The sequence below is a fragment of the Desmodus rotundus genome, chromosome X (genome assembly GCF_022682495.2).
Source record: "Desmodus rotundus isolate HL8 chromosome X, HLdesRot8A.1, whole genome shotgun sequence".
NCBI lineage: Eukaryota > Metazoa > Chordata > Mammalia > Chiroptera > Phyllostomidae > Desmodus > Desmodus rotundus.
Genome location: NC_071400.1, coordinates 96,608,216 through 96,625,417, shown reverse-complemented (window position 1 = coordinate 96,625,417; position 17,202 = coordinate 96,608,216). Strand labels below are relative to the sequence as shown.

The 17,202-nt window shown below is 44.0% G+C and overlaps 1 protein-coding gene across 4 annotated transcripts; it reads left to right on the top strand.

Moving 5' to 3' along the window:
* Window positions 1-447: 447 nt before the first annotated feature.
* Window positions 448-15,014, top strand: MSL3 (MSL complex subunit 3). Of its 4 annotated transcripts, none has more exons than XM_053917370.2 (13): window positions 448-622; window positions 1,913-1,995; window positions 2,397-2,492; window positions 2,825-2,919; window positions 3,492-3,577; window positions 4,614-4,736; window positions 5,325-5,485; window positions 6,244-6,402; window positions 7,611-7,873; window positions 8,509-8,618; window positions 10,581-10,680; window positions 11,047-11,131; window positions 14,157-15,014. In XM_053917370.2, exons 1-13 carry the CDS (start codon window positions 521-523, stop codon window positions 14,254-14,256), a joined length of 1,563 nt encoding a protein of 520 aa, XP_053773345.1. In that variant the 5' UTR covers window positions 448-520; the 3' UTR covers window positions 14,257-15,014. The 4 variants fall into 4 exon arrangements, with proteins under 4 accessions (XP_053773345.1, XP_053773346.1, XP_053773344.1 ...); XM_053917371.2 differs by having other exon boundaries at window positions 2,822-2,919; window positions 3,492-3,538; XM_053917369.2 differs by having other exon boundaries at window positions 449-622; window positions 2,822-2,919.
* The last annotated feature ends 2,188 nt before the right edge of the window (window positions 15,015-17,202 follow it).

Here is a 17,202-nt window from a genome sequence, read left to right as displayed (position 1 = left end):
AGGGGCGACCTGCAGTTCTGCGTGGCGCGGCTAGGGAGCTCCTGCTAAGGCAGCCGCTGGAGGGCGGCCGCCGGCCAGTCTCAACACCGCCAGTTGCACCTCTGGCGGCCTCTCTCCTAAGAACTACCCACACGCAAGCTGGAGAGCGCACGCCCGGCGTGATGACACCGTGGGAGCAGCTCGCGTCAGCCGCCTTTCCCACGAGGGCGGGAGAGGCCACTCTGCGGGAAGACCTTGGCCACAGCTGGAGCTCTCCGATCGCAGCTTTCCGAGCCCGGGGGGACTCGAGGGGGAACGCTCGGGTGTGGGGGGCGGGGTGAGCCCCCGGCGGCTCGGAGGTCCAGCGGCAGCTTAGGGCGGGCAGAGGCGGGACCGAGGGCGGGGCGGCCGCAGCCTCCGCCATTCCCCGTTTCCTCCCTCCCACCCCCGCCGCAGCGCACCACCTCCCCGCCCCCACCCCCGTCCCCCACCGCGCGCGCTCCGCCCGCCCCGGAGCCTCGCCCTCCGCCACGATGAGCAAATGAGCGCGAGCGAGGGCATGAAATTTAAATTCCACTCAGGGGAGAAAGTGCTGTGCTTCGAGCCTGACCCCACCAAGGCGCGAGTGCTGTACGATGCCAAGGTGCCGCCGCGGAGGGACAGGGAGGAGGAGCGGGTCGGGGGGCCCCGTGACGGGACGCGGGTGCGGGTGCGGATGGTGGCGCGGAGCGGGGGAAGCGGAGGGCCCAGGCGCTCCCTGCCCGTGACAGCTGGGCCTGCGCGGCGCCGCGCGGACGGCAGGGAGCGCTCGCGAGCGCCGCGCTGGGGAGTCGGGGCCTACGCGCTTCCGCTTCCGGCCGACGCACGGGATTGCGCACGCGCCGTCTGAAACATCGCGGCTGCGGTGTCGCGAGGCTGTCGCCGCGCGTCGGTCGCGCTCGTGACGTCATCAAGGTCCGCGCGTCCAGGAGGCCGCTCACGGATGGCGCGTTAAGTCTCATTCTACGCGGAGCGCCGCGTGGGCTCCCGTGCGACACCCTGACCTACAGACCCAGGTCCTAATTCATAGCGCCATAGCGCTAGCTGTCGAATCGCGACGTCGTTGTTTTGGGGCCCCAGTTGTGTTTGGGCCCCTCCCGTAGGCTCCGAGGGCTAGGTTGACCCGGTGTTTTCTTCCCTTAGGGCTTTGCGGCTTTTACGTTTTCAGATCCCCAGTTGGGCCCCAAGCCCATTACTTAAGTTTTGGGGACTCGCGGGGGACTGAGCTACATCTGCAACTCAGGTCTGGGTGGGGAGAGGGAGTGGGCATTGCAGTTCGGGGGGTAGGGGCTAGCCCGGGGTCCCAGGTGCGTCTGAGTAGCGCTGCCCATTGGGGGACTTCTCAAGGACCCCAGGCTTAGCCAGTTCTATTGTAGGGCTCCTCCCCCACAACCCTATCTCTGTTTTCTGGTTGCTTTCCCTTCTCCTTCCCTGCCTTGAGTCTGCCCTGGGTGTGACACGCCCCATCATTTGCCCAGATGTCCCCTCTGGGGACATCGCTGGAAGGGATGGCAAAATCTGCAAGCCATTGTAGCCCTGGGCGCTGTGGAGCTGGGGAGACTACAACTCCCAGAGGTCTCAGGGCTGCAACTCTCTTGTCTGGCCAGGACTCTTCTTTAGTGACAAATTGGCTGGCCAATGGCTTCAGGAAGCTGCACGCAGTCCCACACTCAGAGACCAATCACGGGGAGGTTGGAGGGATGCTTCCTATTTTGAGGCGTCCACTCAGGAAAAAAATGGAATTGAAAGGAAAAATGTTTCAGTCAGCTCTCGATATGAAAAAGGAGCGAATGCTTTCATTTTTTTAAGAAAAGGTCTATGATCTAGTTCTCCTGACCTAGCTTTCAGTGTTTTGTATGTTCAGTCATTTGTGGACAATACTTTCTGGTTTCAGATTGTGGATGTTGTTGTTGGGAAAGACGAAAAAGGCAGAAAGATCCCAGAATATCTGATCCATTTTAATGGTTGGAACAGAAGGTGAGTGTACTTGTTAAATGGGGCTGAAAATTGACCACCTCTGCAGTACAGGAAGATTGCAAACTTCCTTGTTAGGTTTTAGAAACACTTGCAGAAAAGTTTCATGTCCTGCTTTTACTTTTTTTTTCTTCTTAATCAAGCCTTGTCTTTTCAGAGGAATGATTATTTTTAAGTTGATTATATTTGGGTTCTCTGTGGGTAATTCTGGAAACCCCAGTTGCTTCTCTGTCTAAATCAGTTCCTTCAGTTTATTTGCATTTTTGTGATTATAAACTATTTAAATAGTTTTCTAAAATGTAAATAATTCTGGGACACTTCAGTTGCTGCGAGGTGCTTTTAGCATTTGTTTCATAGCAAAGTAAAATACTGAATTTTACATCCTTTTTTGTTTGTTTTTTTAGCTGGGATAGGTGGGCAGCTGAAGATCATGTCCTCCGTGACACCGATGAAAATCGGAGATTACAGCGTAAATTGGCAAGAAAAGCTGTAGCTCGCCTGTGAGAATACAGAAATCATCACAATGTGTTTTCTCTTAGTGTGTAAAATTGGTGTGATTTTGAAAGTAAAAATGTGACAAGCATGGTTTATCATGCAATTTGACATTGAAAATGTGGTAGCGAAGAATGTGTCTGCTGTGTTGTAAGTAACTGCTGTGTTTTCTGCAAAGATATTGTATAATATTCTGAAATGGAGATCAACATTTATGTTCTAAAGTTTAATCATTTGTCACATGCTTAAGAACCTTTGTTATTATATCTTGTTTTTACTTCAAGATTCCTATCAGTCAACACCAAAATTTATTTCATTCATTTTTTTTTTTTCCCAGAAGCGCAGGAAGAAAGAAGAAGCGCTGCCGCCTGCCTGGTGTCGATTCTGTCTTAAAAAGCCTCCCCGGAGAAGGAAAAGATAAAAACGATGAGAACTGTGAGTGGCTTGACTTATTCGCTCCGGTTAAAAGAACTTTTACCTAGTTCTTTTGTACTGCAGGATTGAGGGGGAGGGATCCTTGGAATTACAGGCAGGGAAATGTTTTAAGCTCATTATACATAATATTTGCCTCTTTCTTTGTTGTTGTTGACAATTAAGGTAGCAATCAATAAGTCCATAATTAGTCCTCATCAGTCATGCTCCTCATCACTGCCTTCTTGGCCAGTGTCTTTATACTCATTCCTCAGGGGGTCCATTCTCACGTGTTCTCCTTGCTACCCCCTGGGCCTTGGCCTCACTCTCCAATGCAGCGGGTAACTATGGGGTTCTAGGTAACCAAACACTTTTAGATCATTTTCTTGTGTGGTTTTGCACTCATTGATATTGGCGTTATATTTTTCAAAATAAAGTTATATTCTGAAAAGTACAGTGTTTCTGTCCAGCATTTAAAATATATGTAGGACTGCAGTTGATTATTCCCAGCATTAGGACACACATTTCAGCTGGAGGAATTGTAAGTTAGGGAAGTCTGTAGTACAGGATTGCTTCATATTTTTTGTTTTACCTAGCAATAAGCACTTCCTCTGATGACAGCAGTGAAGAAAAGGATGAAGCAGTAAGTGAACAAAGTGATACTGAAGAAAAGACTGAAGTGGTAAAAATTTTTATTGTGAAAACTCTTTGTCTTTGGTATAAATTTTAGTGGTAAAATTCTTCAGTCAGGAAGCATTTTGTAAAAACACATTTAAAAAAATTTTTCCTTTTTTTCAGATTTTATTTATTAATTTCTAGACAGAGGGGAAGGGAGGGAGAAAGAGAGGGAGAGAAACATCAATGTGTTGTTGCCTCTCTCAAAGGCCCCCTACTGGGGACCTGGCCCACAACCCAGGCATGGGCCCTGACTGGGAATTGGACCAGCGGCCCTTTGGTTCACGGGCTGGCACTCAGTCTACTGAGCCACACCAGCCTGGGGTGGAAAATACATTTTTTTAACAGAATACTATAAAGTTGTATTTCATATTTAAAGGAAAATAACCCTTATTTGTTGTCACTGTATAAAACTCTGTGCCCCTTTATAGTGATGAAGTATTTCTACAAATTATAGTAACCTTTTTCTTTTCAATGAAATAGTGAACTTTATTTTTATAATGTTGACTATTTTTAAAAAATATTTTATTTATTTATAGAGATAGGGGAAGGGAGAGAGAGAGGGAGAGAAACATTGATGTGTGAGAGAAACATCAATCAGTTGCTTCTCACATGCCCCCAGCCGGGGACTTGGCTCACAATCCAGGCATGGGCCCTGATTGGGGATCGAACCAGTGACCCTTTGGTCCGCAGGCCAGCGCTCCGTCCACTGAGCCACACCAGCTGGTGCCATGGTGACTCTTTTGAAATGTTTTGTATCGGAGTTTGGCACATTCTGCCTGCCTTCACAGTTAATGTAAATTCTGCTGGTAAAATTAAATGGGGAAGAAAGAACGTAAGCATTTGCAGTGTGGTTAGTGCCCTAAAACAAGTTAACTCTTGGCCTTTAATGTACTTTTCCTTAGGACATGTGTCCTTCCTTACTGGTGTAAATGTCGCAGATTACCTGGGTTTGTATTATAGTAGGCTCCCATGTGGTAGTCCTGTGGATATACACTCTCCTGCTGTTTTAAGAAGTGTGAAAGTCTGGTGTTATATTGCAGAAGGAAGAAGTGGAGCCGCACAGAAAAAAGGAGATGGAAGAAAGAGCAATAACTATAGACATCCCTGAAGTTCTAAAGAAGAAGCTGGAGGACGATTGTTACTATATCAACAGGAGGAAACGGGTATATGGGGGAACAAAACATGGATTTGTGAGAGAACGTTCATTTAGCGGTATTTTGTAATCATAGACTCAAACAATTGAGAACCTTAGGGGAATGAAATTTCTGTTTTAGGTTTTGTACTGAGTCAGGATTTAAAATGATCTGACAGCAGTGCTCTGCCGCTGATTAAATTAAAGTGTGCACAGTCTTTCCAAGCCCTGGCTGCCCATTAGAATCCTCTAGGGAGCTTTGCAGAAACCTGACGCCTGGGCTTCCACCCGGGGGGGGGTAAGATGAAATTGATCTGTGGTGGGGGGTGGCTGTGGATATATTTTTAGAGGCTCCCCAGGTGGTTCTAATAGATCACTAACATGAGAATCACTGCTTGTATTTATTTTAAAAATTAATACTGTAATCTACATGGTGATATGATGAGTAGACGAAAAACATCAAAGAGCTACAAAGCATAGTTTTTTAAAAGATTCTCTTTGAACCAGGTGGTCTTTATTTCTCTGTTTAAAAAGCGGCGCGGGCAAGAGCGCCGTTTGTCGCAGTATGTGGTTTACACTGCGCAGTGAGTGCATCAGCTGTGTACATTTTTGTTAACAGTTAGTGAAACTTCCGTGCCAGACCAACATCATCACTATTTTGGAATCGTACGTGAAGCATTTCGCCATCAACGCAGCCTTTTCAGCCAATGAGAGGCCCCGTCATCATCATGCCATGGCACACACCACCATGAATGTGCACTACATCCCAGCGGAAAAGAAGTGAGTGTGGTGGGGCAGGGGGGGTTGGCGTCTCGTGGTTCTCTTTGTGTATTACAGATGGACGTTCATTTAGAAGAGGCTACACTGTGTTCATTTCAGTTATTATGGATTTGTTTGCTATATCACTTAACATACAACTTAACATTAAAATATCATCCCTTTTTTTAAATGTTCAATAAGTGTGTCTGGTCTGGATGCAAGACCAAGACCAGTTTGTTTAGTAATGTATTTTAGGGGGTAACTTTTTTTGTCGTTGAGAAGCACCGGAATGGGCAATGAGAATTTTATCAAAGCTTGTTTACAAACATATCTTTATTCTAGTCTGAGTAATTGTCCTCATAGACTTGCCTTGGCTTACGTGGCTCAGCTGTAGTAGATTTGGACAGGTAGCTTGTTCAAATCCAAATACGCGGCAGGCGTTCATCGGGTCTGCCCCCTTCATTCAGCCTCTAGTGACTGCGGTCTGTCCACCTTCTGCAGCACCAGCTGCTCGGGTGGCGCGGGTGGCGCCGAACATAATAACCTCTTGTGTTCGGTGTTGCCGGTTAAAATTGCTAGCATACTAACTGTGCTTTATTTTGTAAACCAGTGTTGCCACTTAATCCTTTATCATTGGCATCTACAGATTCACTTCATTCTTTGTGTGTGTAGGTCTAATATGTAGTGTTAAAAATTCTGCGTTACTAAAAATTTACAACCTTATTGTGACATTTTGGAAAGTTTTTGCGTCTCTAATCTCTTCTTTTTAATCCTTCTAGCGTTGACCTTTGTAAGGAGATGGTGGATGGCTTAAGAATAACCTTTGATTACACTCTCCCATTGGTTTTGCTGTATCCATATGAACAAGTTCAGTATAAAAAGGTGACTTCGTCCAAATTTTTTCTTCCGATTAAGGAAAGTGCCACAAACACTAATAGGTAAGTTCCAGGGTAGAGAGCTTGGCTGGATTTTGACCAGCTCTCTCCCTCTTTACAAAGACAGAGGAGTGAAGAGAACACAGCCTGAGAAGAGTAGGAGAGGTAGGAGAGGTGAATTTAGCTCCCTCACTTACTGGTTGTAGGACTTGGGGAGGTGCCTTCTGAGCCTCTTTCTTTCTCCTCTACTGTGGAAGGAACATCTGCCTCCTTGGGTAGTTATTGTTAAATGAAGAAGTCTGTGAAGGCCGGCCACCTGCGGCCTTCAGGTAAATGTTCGTTTTGTTCTCGCTGTGCTGCGTCATCACTTCCGTCAGTGACCAAGCCTGACCAAATCTCTTTTCTGTGAGGGAAGCAAAAGTCCCCCAAACTAAAGTCTCTACATCCATCAGTATAAGCTACAGTACTCCCTCATGCCTCTTCCTGAGAGTGGCATGTTCTCATGACTTCCACTCATCTCTCTCTTGCCTCCTTACCGTCTGCCACTGCCCCTTCGGAGTCTGCTCCCTGGGGGGGGGCCACTAACAACTTGCCCCTGGCCACACTGTGCTCTGCATAAGCCACCTTTCCCTTCCATCCCCTTCTCCCTTCGTGGCTCCTGTCTCCTGGTTCTCTGCCTGCCTTGTGATGTCTTTTCTTAGCCTGTCTCCCTTCTCTGTTGGTGTCACCCCAGGTGAGAGGCCTGTACAACTCACTGGGGACCTGTGTCCATGTCCCCATGCTGTATTCCAAACCTCTAGGTTCCCAGTGTCCCTGGTGAACTGTGTGCTTTCTCACAGTCGAGACTTTCGATAGTTTATATTAATGCAGTATTCTTATGCTTGCAAGTAGGGTTTCTTAACTTTGGCCCTATTGACATTTTCAACCTTGTCGTTCTTAGCTGTGGTCTGTCCTCTACATTGTAGGATGTTCGCTGGTCTCCACCCACCAGATGCCAGTAGCACCTCCCAGTTGTGACAGCCAGACACTCAATGGAGAAGCTTCTTTTAGGCAAATATAAAAGGGACAGTGGTTGAGAGGGTTAAAATGGTTGACTTTTTAAAGAAGTACTTATTTTCTCACACTTGGAAGTGAATGTGTATAACCCTAATGGAGTGTAGTTGAGAGTGTGTTTTCTGTTCGGTCTGAAGGAGGACATTGAAGAACCTCTCTGGGTTTTGCAAAGATTCTGCAGACTGGGGGCGCATGACACTCTCCCCTTTCTTCGGTAGGAACCAGGAGGAGCTCTCTCCAAGCCCACCTCTGTTGAATCCATCCACCCCACAGTCCACAGAGAGTCAGCCGACCACAGGTGAACCGGCCACCCCCAAAAGGCGCAAAGCCGAGCCAGAAGCCTTGCAGTCCCTCAGGCGCTCCACACGCCACTCTGCCAACAGCGACAGGCTGTCTGAGAGCAGCGCCTCACCTCAGCCCAAGCGCCGACAGCAGGACACATCCGCCAGCATGCCCAAGCTCTTCCTGCACCTGGAGAAAAGTAGGTCCATGCCCTGGTACAGAAAGGGGTCCCCCCAGCAGGAGGGGCTGAGGAAAGGTGGGAGGAGTACATGGCACACCCACATTTGCCCACTCGCCTGTGGGAATTTGACTTGAGCTTAGGCCTGACTGAGGCTCAGGAGGCATTTTCCCTGGCCTAGGTGCAGCTGGCTGGGAGAGGGTGGCCAGCTGGGCTTTATCTCTGTAGTTGAATGCTTGGCGCCTACTGGTTTAGTTGGCTCTGTGTCACAAGTCAGTTATCAGTCGGTTATCAGTCACTCCCCATTCCCTCCCCTGGCCGTCATACTAGGCAACCACTAATGACTTGCTGCCCCTTTGGATTTGCCTCTTCTGGGCATGGACTCTCAGCAGTGGAATCATGCAGTATGTGGCCTTGTGTCTGTGGCTTTTTTCACTCAGCATCATGTTTACAAGGTTCATTTTGTTGTAGCTTCTATTAGTTCTTGATTCCCTTTTTCTTCCCCCTAAATAATATTCTAGATACTTTCTTATAATAGGAGAGCCTTATCATTAAACATTAATAACTTCTCTGCTATTTGTCACTGTCTTCCCGCAGTCTTTAATTCATAGCTGTGTGCTTTCTAAGTGAATAATGAACATCTTTTCCTTTTGAAGAGACCCCCGTGCACAGCAGATCATCCTCACCTGTTCCTGTGACCCCTAGCAAAGAAGGCAGTGCGGTGTTTGCCAGCTTTGAGGGCAGAAGAACGAACGAAATAAATGAGGTAGAGTTCATGTCCGACCCCCCCCCCCCCCCCCCCCCCCAGTCCTTCTGTTCTGTAGAAGCATTGTGTTGCTCTTGCTGGGAACGTTAACAGAATTGTTCCTATGGTGTGCACCTTTGCGTTTTTGGTCTCTAAAATGAGAAGATTCTTAGGGTTCCAGCCCTACACTTACATTCATTCTAAGTAACTGTAAGTATTGATACGTGAGTACAGTAAGTCCTCACTTAACATCGTGGACAGGTTCTTTGACTTCAAGCGAAATGCCATAAAATAAAACCAGTTTTACCGTAGGCTAATTGACATAAACAGGAGTTAAATTCCTACAGCATCTCATCAACATTATAACCAAATGACGTGATCCGAGGACCTACTATGTTGTCATTTTGTGTAATAGGTATTGGAACACTTTCTCTGCAAAAGGCCAGAGAGTAAATATTTTAGGCTTTGCGGGCCACACAGTGTCTAACAAGACTGCCCAACTCCAGAAGTAGCCATAGACACTTTCTAAATGAATGTGTTATGTTCCTATAAAACTTTGTTATGGTCACAGAGATTTGAATATCAGATAATTTTCATGTGTGGTGAGACATTGTTTTTTGTTGTTGTTGCTGTTTTTCAACCATTTAAAAACATAAAATCTGTTCTTAACCGTGATGTCAATAGCCACCCCTTGGAGGGCCTGCTGTATGTGGGCATTGTGTCAGGCACTTGGCCTAAACTGCCTCGAATTCTTACCTTGCCACTGGTTTCCATTTTTCAGATGGGGAATCTTTTCCTTTTAAAATTCTATTTCTAAGGCCACTGAACTGATGTAGGTAGTGAGTGTTTCTGGGATTCAGGAGATGCCTTCTTAGTGCAGTAGGATATTTTGTGAACCCCACCTGGGAGGTGGGGTGTCCTCGTTTCTGTGTAGGGGGGAAGGTACTCTACTAGGGGTCAGCACAGTTCTTCTGTGAAGAGTCAGATTGTGTTTTCAGGGTTGACTTCTGTTTTCACTTGATTCAATGGGTCATATTAGTTTCCCAAGTGAATATAACACAGCAGAAATTGGGAAATTTTGAAACAATAGTAATATTACTCAAAACATCTTTGGGTTACTTTTCACTGCTTCATTCTCTTATAAGGCAGGATTTTCATTAAAGGAAAAGGAACGAAATGACCAAACCAGTTACAGCCAATTTACACGTAGTAGGTGTTGTAAATTAGGAAGTCAAATATTTCCATAATTTTAAGCCTTCCCCTCCTGCACTTTCATTTATTTTTATAAGCTTGTGTTTACTTTAATATAGTGGCTTGCTTTTCCCTCTACATACAATTTATTATCATAATTTTTAGGTGATTAGAAGTGTCTCCATGTTGCCAAGGAAGGTGGATCCTCCTAGGATTGATTTAAAAGGCAAAAATGTTTTCAAAAGTTACAGTAGAAAACTGCAATATATATGCTAATATATAATCTATATGGAAAACATACAGTGATTCTCATGCCCCCTATATGATAATTCTACCACTAAGAAATGAACATTAACATTTTGGTATTACTTCATGGGGTTTTTTTCTGTATATTTACATAATAATTATACACAATATTTTATATTGTGTCTTCACTTTTTTGCAAGTGTCGTATTGAACTTAATTATTATGTATGTTGACTCTCTTCAGCATAACGCATTACACTCTTCTGTACCCTGAAATCACGCCCACAAAGAGCTCCATGGGACAGTTGGGGGTTTCTTCAGAACTTCCACATTGGAGTGTTATCACTGTTTCCTCCCATTTTCTGGTCTAGCTATGGAGGAACTCCTGAGGTGCTAGAGGGACAGGAAGCTTGGGGGTGGGAATGTGACACTTGATGGGTGACATCGGCCTGCTGGTCTAAGAATGTCCAAGCACGTGTATTTCTGCCAGAATTCCAGATGTTGAGGTCTGTTGGTAATGGGAGTGTTCAACCCACGCCTTTCCCAGGTCCTCTCCTGGAAACTGGTACCTGACAGTTACCCTCCAGGTGACCAGCCACCTCCACCCTCCTACATTTACGGGGCACAACATTTGCTGCGCTTGTTTGGTAAGAAATCCTGGCCCCTGCTCTCTTCTCCCCCCAACTCTTATGTTTTTGCTTTCACTTTAACACTGTCGTTACCTTAGGTACATCTTGTGGTAATTTTGGTGTCTAAGAAAAATTACTGAAAGGTGTGACCTGTTTTAAAAAAACACTTCATGAATCTTAAATTTCATAAAAATTATATTTGTAACATTTGTCCTACCACTCTGTCTTCCTGTTCACTCAGAGTTTTTAGTTTTGTTTGATAATGTAGGTCTTGATTTCAGTTCAAATAAGGATAAACAGATACCCAGATGATCTCTGAGTATATCCTACCCATTCCACTGCTGGGTTCTGGTGATTGTAAATGTTTTTTTCTTTTTAATACAGTGAAACTTCCAGAAATCCTTGGAAAGATGTCCTTTTCTGAAAAGAATCTGAAGGCTTTACTGAAGCACTTTGATCTTTTTCTGAGGTATTTTTATTACTCTTATTAAAAATTAACCCCTACTGCTTTGTATGTATACAGTGCCTTATATATGACTTTTCTGGATTTCTCTTTAGCAAGTGTGGAAGCCAGCTCTGATATTTTCAGTATGGTTGCTTGTAACTGTAATTGTAACATAGAGGGGCGGGGTTTGGCGCTTTCTTTTTCCCATAATTTATCTGCTTTCTGAATCAAGGCTATTCATTGTATGGACATAAAGTTTTTTTAAAGATTTATTTATTTATTTTTTAATACAGATGGGGAAGAGAGGGAGAGAAACATCAATGTGTGGTTGCCACTTATATGCCCCCTACTGGGGACCTGGCCTGCACCCCAGGTATGTGCCCTGACTGGGAATCGAACTGGTGACCTTTTGGTTTGCAGACCAGTGCTCAGTCCACTGAGCCACACCAGCCAGGGCAGAGTTAAATTTTTTGTGTCACCAAAAGAATTCAGTTGCATAACCTTGTAAAAAGAAAATTAATTTTCTATAGTAGAAGTGATTGATTAAGATTGATGATTTAATTTTGTATTTTTCATTCAGGAGTACGTTAAGTATTAGACTCTTTCTTGTTGCAAGTACATTAACTTAAATATTAGCATTTATAGGTTGGATTTTTGGGATTTACTTTAAAGTTAAGATAAATGACTATTGTTGACAGTTTGTGAATTCAGAGAAAGGTTATTCCTTTCACCTGATAGAGTCAGTCATTTAGCGTATCACAAAACCATTTGCCCCCACCTTTACTGCCCCTCCCCCCGCAGTGCTGTGGGCCCCACCTCTTTTTTGGCTGTGGCCCAGCTCTCTCCCTCTTCCCTACCCACATGTCTACTGACTAGTTCCTCTCCTTGGCAGTCAAGGCTCGTCCTCAGCCTGGCTCACCCAGCTTGTCCTATCTAGCTGACTGACTTTCTTCCTTGTCTTTAAGCAGGTGCCTTTTCCTTGTAGTCAGGCCCCAACCTGCCAGAGCTAATTAAGTAGGATCTACACAGAGTGGAGAGCACTCCTGCCAGAGCAGTCAGTCTTGGAGTTTGTAAAAGATACTTTTCCTGTAGGCATTTTGAATGAAGTGTCCATGTGTGGAATGAGACTTTGGAACATTTTGTTAGAAACAAGTTTCAGAATTGATGTGGACTCCAGCCCGCAGGGTCCGCGTGTTGTGGCTGTGATGAACAAATTCACACGGACTACAGAAGTCCTGTGGAGAAAAAGGGACGGCAGGGCCACTCTTTAAGTGAGAGAGGGCCCCGACCCCGGCCTGGGCAGGCTCTTATTGCTTTTCTGGGTACATTACATCAAGGATGGTCCTCATTTACTATGCACAGGTTCGCTTAGGTGATTACCTTTTACAGATAACAAAGGAAAGAATGTTGCTAATTACGTCAAAGAGAAGGGTGTTACAGATCAAGGGGAAAAGTGGTTGACCTGGTTACACTCCATACTTGGGAGGTTTAGCACAGATTTTAGGAAGTTACTTTAAAGATATGCAGTAAACATTTGCTGCCTCATGAGGGTGAGGGAGTTTTAGCAAAAAGCAAGCCTCAAAGTAGCCGAGGTACAATGCAGGCCTCATTCTGCACTGGAAAACCGATCCGTGGGCTCGGTTTCTGTGTGCCAATGCGCTCCCCACCGGTTTTCTGAGTCAGGAGCTGGGCTACATTCGCCTGCCATGTGGATAGGTTTTCTATACAGAATTACCTTCTTCCCTTCCAGCCTTCCCCTCAAACAAATCCACAACTCTATTTGGCATAAAAATTTTGTAAGCTGAAATCAGATAATGACAGTAAAATATGAAGAGATAGCTTACCAAAGTTAGCTTAGCAAAGGCTGCTGATTTTGAAGTATGCCCAATGCAAAATAGAAATTAGGATTTTAGGAAGTAACTTAGAAATATTTTCAAATAAGTATAGTAATTGGTTTTGAAAATATATGCAAAGTATTCAGCTAGAGAATCAATGGACACAGTAACAGTTGTAAAAAGGGTACAATCAAGGAAGAACAAGTTCACCCTTGAATGAATTTTGGCTCAGTTTTTACTGAAGAAGGTACTGCAGAGGTCCATCCTTAAATTTTCAGGAATTTGGACAGATGGGAGGAGGCCGGGGAAACAAACCTGGGGCTAATTAGCTTACTTGTTAATATGACCCATGTGAGAATGTTTTAGTGCTTTATGGTGAAGTCTTTGATGATGCTTCCGAGTCAAGGTAGCCTCTGTGTATCAGAGAGTCTTGAATGGCCACGTTTTAACAGCCATTGTCAGACATAAGTCAGTCTTCTTGCTTCTGTTTTTGATACTGTAAGCTGGAACTGTAACACATAAGGCGTAGCAAATTATGACACAAGATGTTCTTAACTCGCTATCCCATTCAATTTTGGTGTCACTGAGCTCTTAATAAACATGAATTTCTCAAATGAGAGTTGCTGAGTTTATAATTTATTTTTTATAGTTTGTTTTTAAATCAGGAAAATGTAGCCCCCACTGGTGTGGCTCAGTTGGTTGGGCCACCTCCTGCTAAGCAACGGGTCACCCAGTTCGACTCCTGGTCAGGGTACGTGCCTGGGTTGTGAGTTCGGTCCCCAGTCAGGGCATGTGGAGGAGGCAAGCGATCAATATTTCTGTCTCTCTCTCTCCCGCCCTCCCGTCCTGTCTCTCTGGAAATGAATATAAATCTTAAAAATAAATAAAACAGGAAAATGTAGATACAGTCACTGAGGCCTTTTTTTACACAGAAGTGTTTATATAATCAAGACTGCCACCTAGTGGAGTTTAGGTTCTATTTCTATTTGTACATTTGATAGTGAAAGAATTCTGATGAAATAGTTAATTAATGTAGAAGCTGGAAATGTGCAGTGAAAGTAATCAGTATATAGAAATCAAGATTATATTCATTTTTTCCTAATACCAAAAAGAGTGACATGTTAGAGTGGTCGGAAGTTAAGATTTTGCTTGCTGGTATTTAGTCCTTACTGCAGTAATCACTGGGGCCATTTTTCTTTCCTTTCTTTTTCCAGGTTTTTAGCAGAATACCATGACGACTTCTTCCCAGAGTCTGCCTATGTCGCTGCCTGTGAGGCGCACTACAGCACTAAGAATCCCAGGGCGATTTATTAGCATTTCCATGGCTCTGCAAGAACAGCCTCTCTGCCTAGCTTTGTGTTTTAGGTCCCCAGTAGAGAACTGGGGAGATGGTGGGAGATGTGATGCCCACCCTGGGGAGGCTGTAGCAGAGGCGGGCCCAGTTATTTGAGTTGTTACATACTTACTCCTTTCTGTCAAGCAGTACTTCAAGTGGTGCCTGAACAGCGTCCAACGTCTGACCCTAGTCACTGTGCACGCCATCTATGCTGGGAGGGGCGAACAGCTGTGTTCCCAGTGAAGCGCTCGTGAAAATGCATAGGTTAGGCTGTTTCAGTGGAAGTGGGAGTTATTAATAATAACCACATCTTTTAGTTATTTGTTAGCACTAAGCAAAATTGTTTTGCAAAACTCTTTTCACTCTTAGGATGATGCTGAGCAACTCTGTCCAACAAATTTGAGTTTTGCTTGGAAACTGCAAAGTGGTCCCAAAATATTTTACAGGGAATTGATATTGAAGGCAAAAGGAAAATTGCAGCTATACATTTGCTTTTACAGTTCCTTTTCTGTAAAACCTTATTTTTGGTGATCTAAAAAAAGTGTTGCCTGACATGTTTGAGATTTTTACAGCTATACTTTGTTGTGTAATGTATGGTTCCCATTCTGTAAGATGTTATTTTTGATGATCTAAATAAAGCAGAGCTGGTCTTGTTGCAAAGAAGCAGGAGGGAGAGTTTTCACTCTGACCTTGTCCTCTTTCTTTATTGCAAAGGACCAGTAAGGTAACACCTTGACTCAACTTTGTGTTTTACTTTGTTTTATCTTCGTGCCTTTGTTTGTTAGGTCTTTAGTTTCCCTTTCCTTTGGTTTTGTGTCCTTTGACAGCTAGACTAGCAGGTGGTTCCTGGACGTTGGTACAGCTCTTCGCTGTCTTGTTGCCGCACCCTGGGCTGGTCTAGCGCCAGCACATTTATCCCCCCCACCCCATCCTGACCAGCTGATGGTCTCTCAGGTCCCCCATCTAATCCTTATCTTAGTCTCCCACATGCCTCCCCTTCACCTCCCCCCCAGGATGTTTGAGAAAATCCAAGTCAACTGAAGGGAGGCCAGCACCACACAGGCCATGAATACAGCACCTGCCTGTCCTTGTAGCTCAGCTCAGTGGATCTTAATTTCCAAAGATCACTTCTCATTAACAACAAGGGCCACAGGGAATTTTTCAAACTTTGTAAATGGTTTCGTCAAAGAAACTTTGCATCTACTGACGAGTGAGAATCAGAACTTCTAAATCAGACTAGACATTATCTTAGTGCACTTAGTTGCCAAGTAACTTGGGTTTTTGGTGTATCATCTAGAGTAGCATTTGGGTTCCTGCTAGGTTTCATCGCCATTTGCTTTCTGTGATTTCTGTTTAAAGGCGGCGCATCTGCAGTGTGCTCCGGATTGTTGAAAAAGTGTAATCAGCAATTATTCTTGGCCTGGGAAAGAAAAAACTTTCCCTGACAAATTCTACTTGTTAAATGTCGCCAATGAAATGAACACAGACTGTCTCTTGGAACATTTATATATTATATACCTTGAGTTGACAATTAATTCATTTCCTAATAATGAGAAGCTACTTTCTTTCCCTGAAGGCATTTCTGAATCACAACTTCCCTTAAGCTGATTATTTGCAGCTTAGGTTGATTTAAATAAGTATTGAAAATATTATTTCTATTGTATATTAATAATTTTTCAAATAATTCATCGATTAAAATATAATTTAAATGTCTAGACCATCCTTATCCTTATAAAAATCATACATTATCCCCCTTTTGTCATTTTTTAAATTGTTACTTTCCTAAGCTGCCAAACCTGCAGTTATGTGTCACATTTATTGTGTTCATATTTTCCTCTTAAGTCATGTAAAGGTGTATTGAAATTAGTATTTTAATAACCTGCATGTCAGAATCCTGTACTAACAACCACTGAATTATATACTTTTAAGGTGAATTTTATGTGAATTATCTCTCAGTTAAAACAGAGATGTAGGTATTGGCTATGGCTAAAACTCAAGAAAATACACCATGAAAACCCATTTTTCTAAAAAAATTATTTCATTTTTAGAGAGGGGGAAGGAAGGGAGAAAGAGAAGGAGAGAAACATCGATGTGAGAAAGAAACATTGTTCGGTTGCCTCTTGTACACGTCCCAACGGGGGGCTGAACCTGCAACCCAGGCACGTGCCCCACTGCAAATGGACCCGTCACCTTGTGAGACGATGCCCAACCTATTGAGCGGCACCAATCAGGGCGAAAATTCATTTTTGAGAACTTAAAAGACTGTTTGATCCAATATTCCAGCATGTCCTTTTTCATGCATCCTTGCCTAAGGCCAGCCAAGGTTCCTTTTCTCCACTGAGTTCACACTTCTCCCGAAGTTCAGTACATCCAGTGCTGTGCCTTCATATAATTTCCTTCATATGCAGACATGGAGTGGACCAATCTTCAAACTTTGATTTCCGAATTCTTCTGTACAGCGTAAGAGTAAGTATATACTGATTCTGTGATATAAGCAATAAAAGGTTAATAAACAGGCTAGTGACAGCAAAAATAACATGAATTCAGAATAATGCAAATGATAGCCAGTTCATCTTGACAATTCTTCATGTTTGAGCATTTTGTGACATCAATCTTCATCCTTCTGCAAGGTTGTGAAAAACCATAGGTAATAAAGTACTCGACTTTTCCTATTGATTTGTACTATTCCCACTCAGGTTTACAGCCTTCAGCGGAATGATTTAATACATCATTTTGGAGATCTGCTTTGGCACAAGGTAAATTACAGCAGCCTGCAGTTCTATTTACTGTGCAATATTCACTATTGTAAAGGTGACTTTCGAGACAATTTCAGGTTGTCAGCGTCTATTAGTTGTCCATTATTATCCGGAAAATGATTTGTGAGTTGTATAGAGACACACCTATTAGTGTCAGGATGAACGCTG

Bases quoted from the DNA above. Each gene is read 5' to 3' on its own strand.
- MSL3 (XM_053917369.2), top strand. From the start codon at position 521: ATGAGCGCGAGCGAGGGCATGAAATTTAAATTCCACTCAGGGGAGAAA. The intron at 3,578-4,613 runs GTAAAAATTTTT...GTTATATTGCAG, and splicing joins CTGAAGAAAAGACTGAAGTG to AAGGAAGAAGTGGAGCCGCA. The intron at 10,681-11,046 runs GTAAGAAATCCT...TTTTTAATACAG, and splicing joins ACATTTGCTGCGCTTGTTTG to TGAAACTTCCAGAAATCCTT.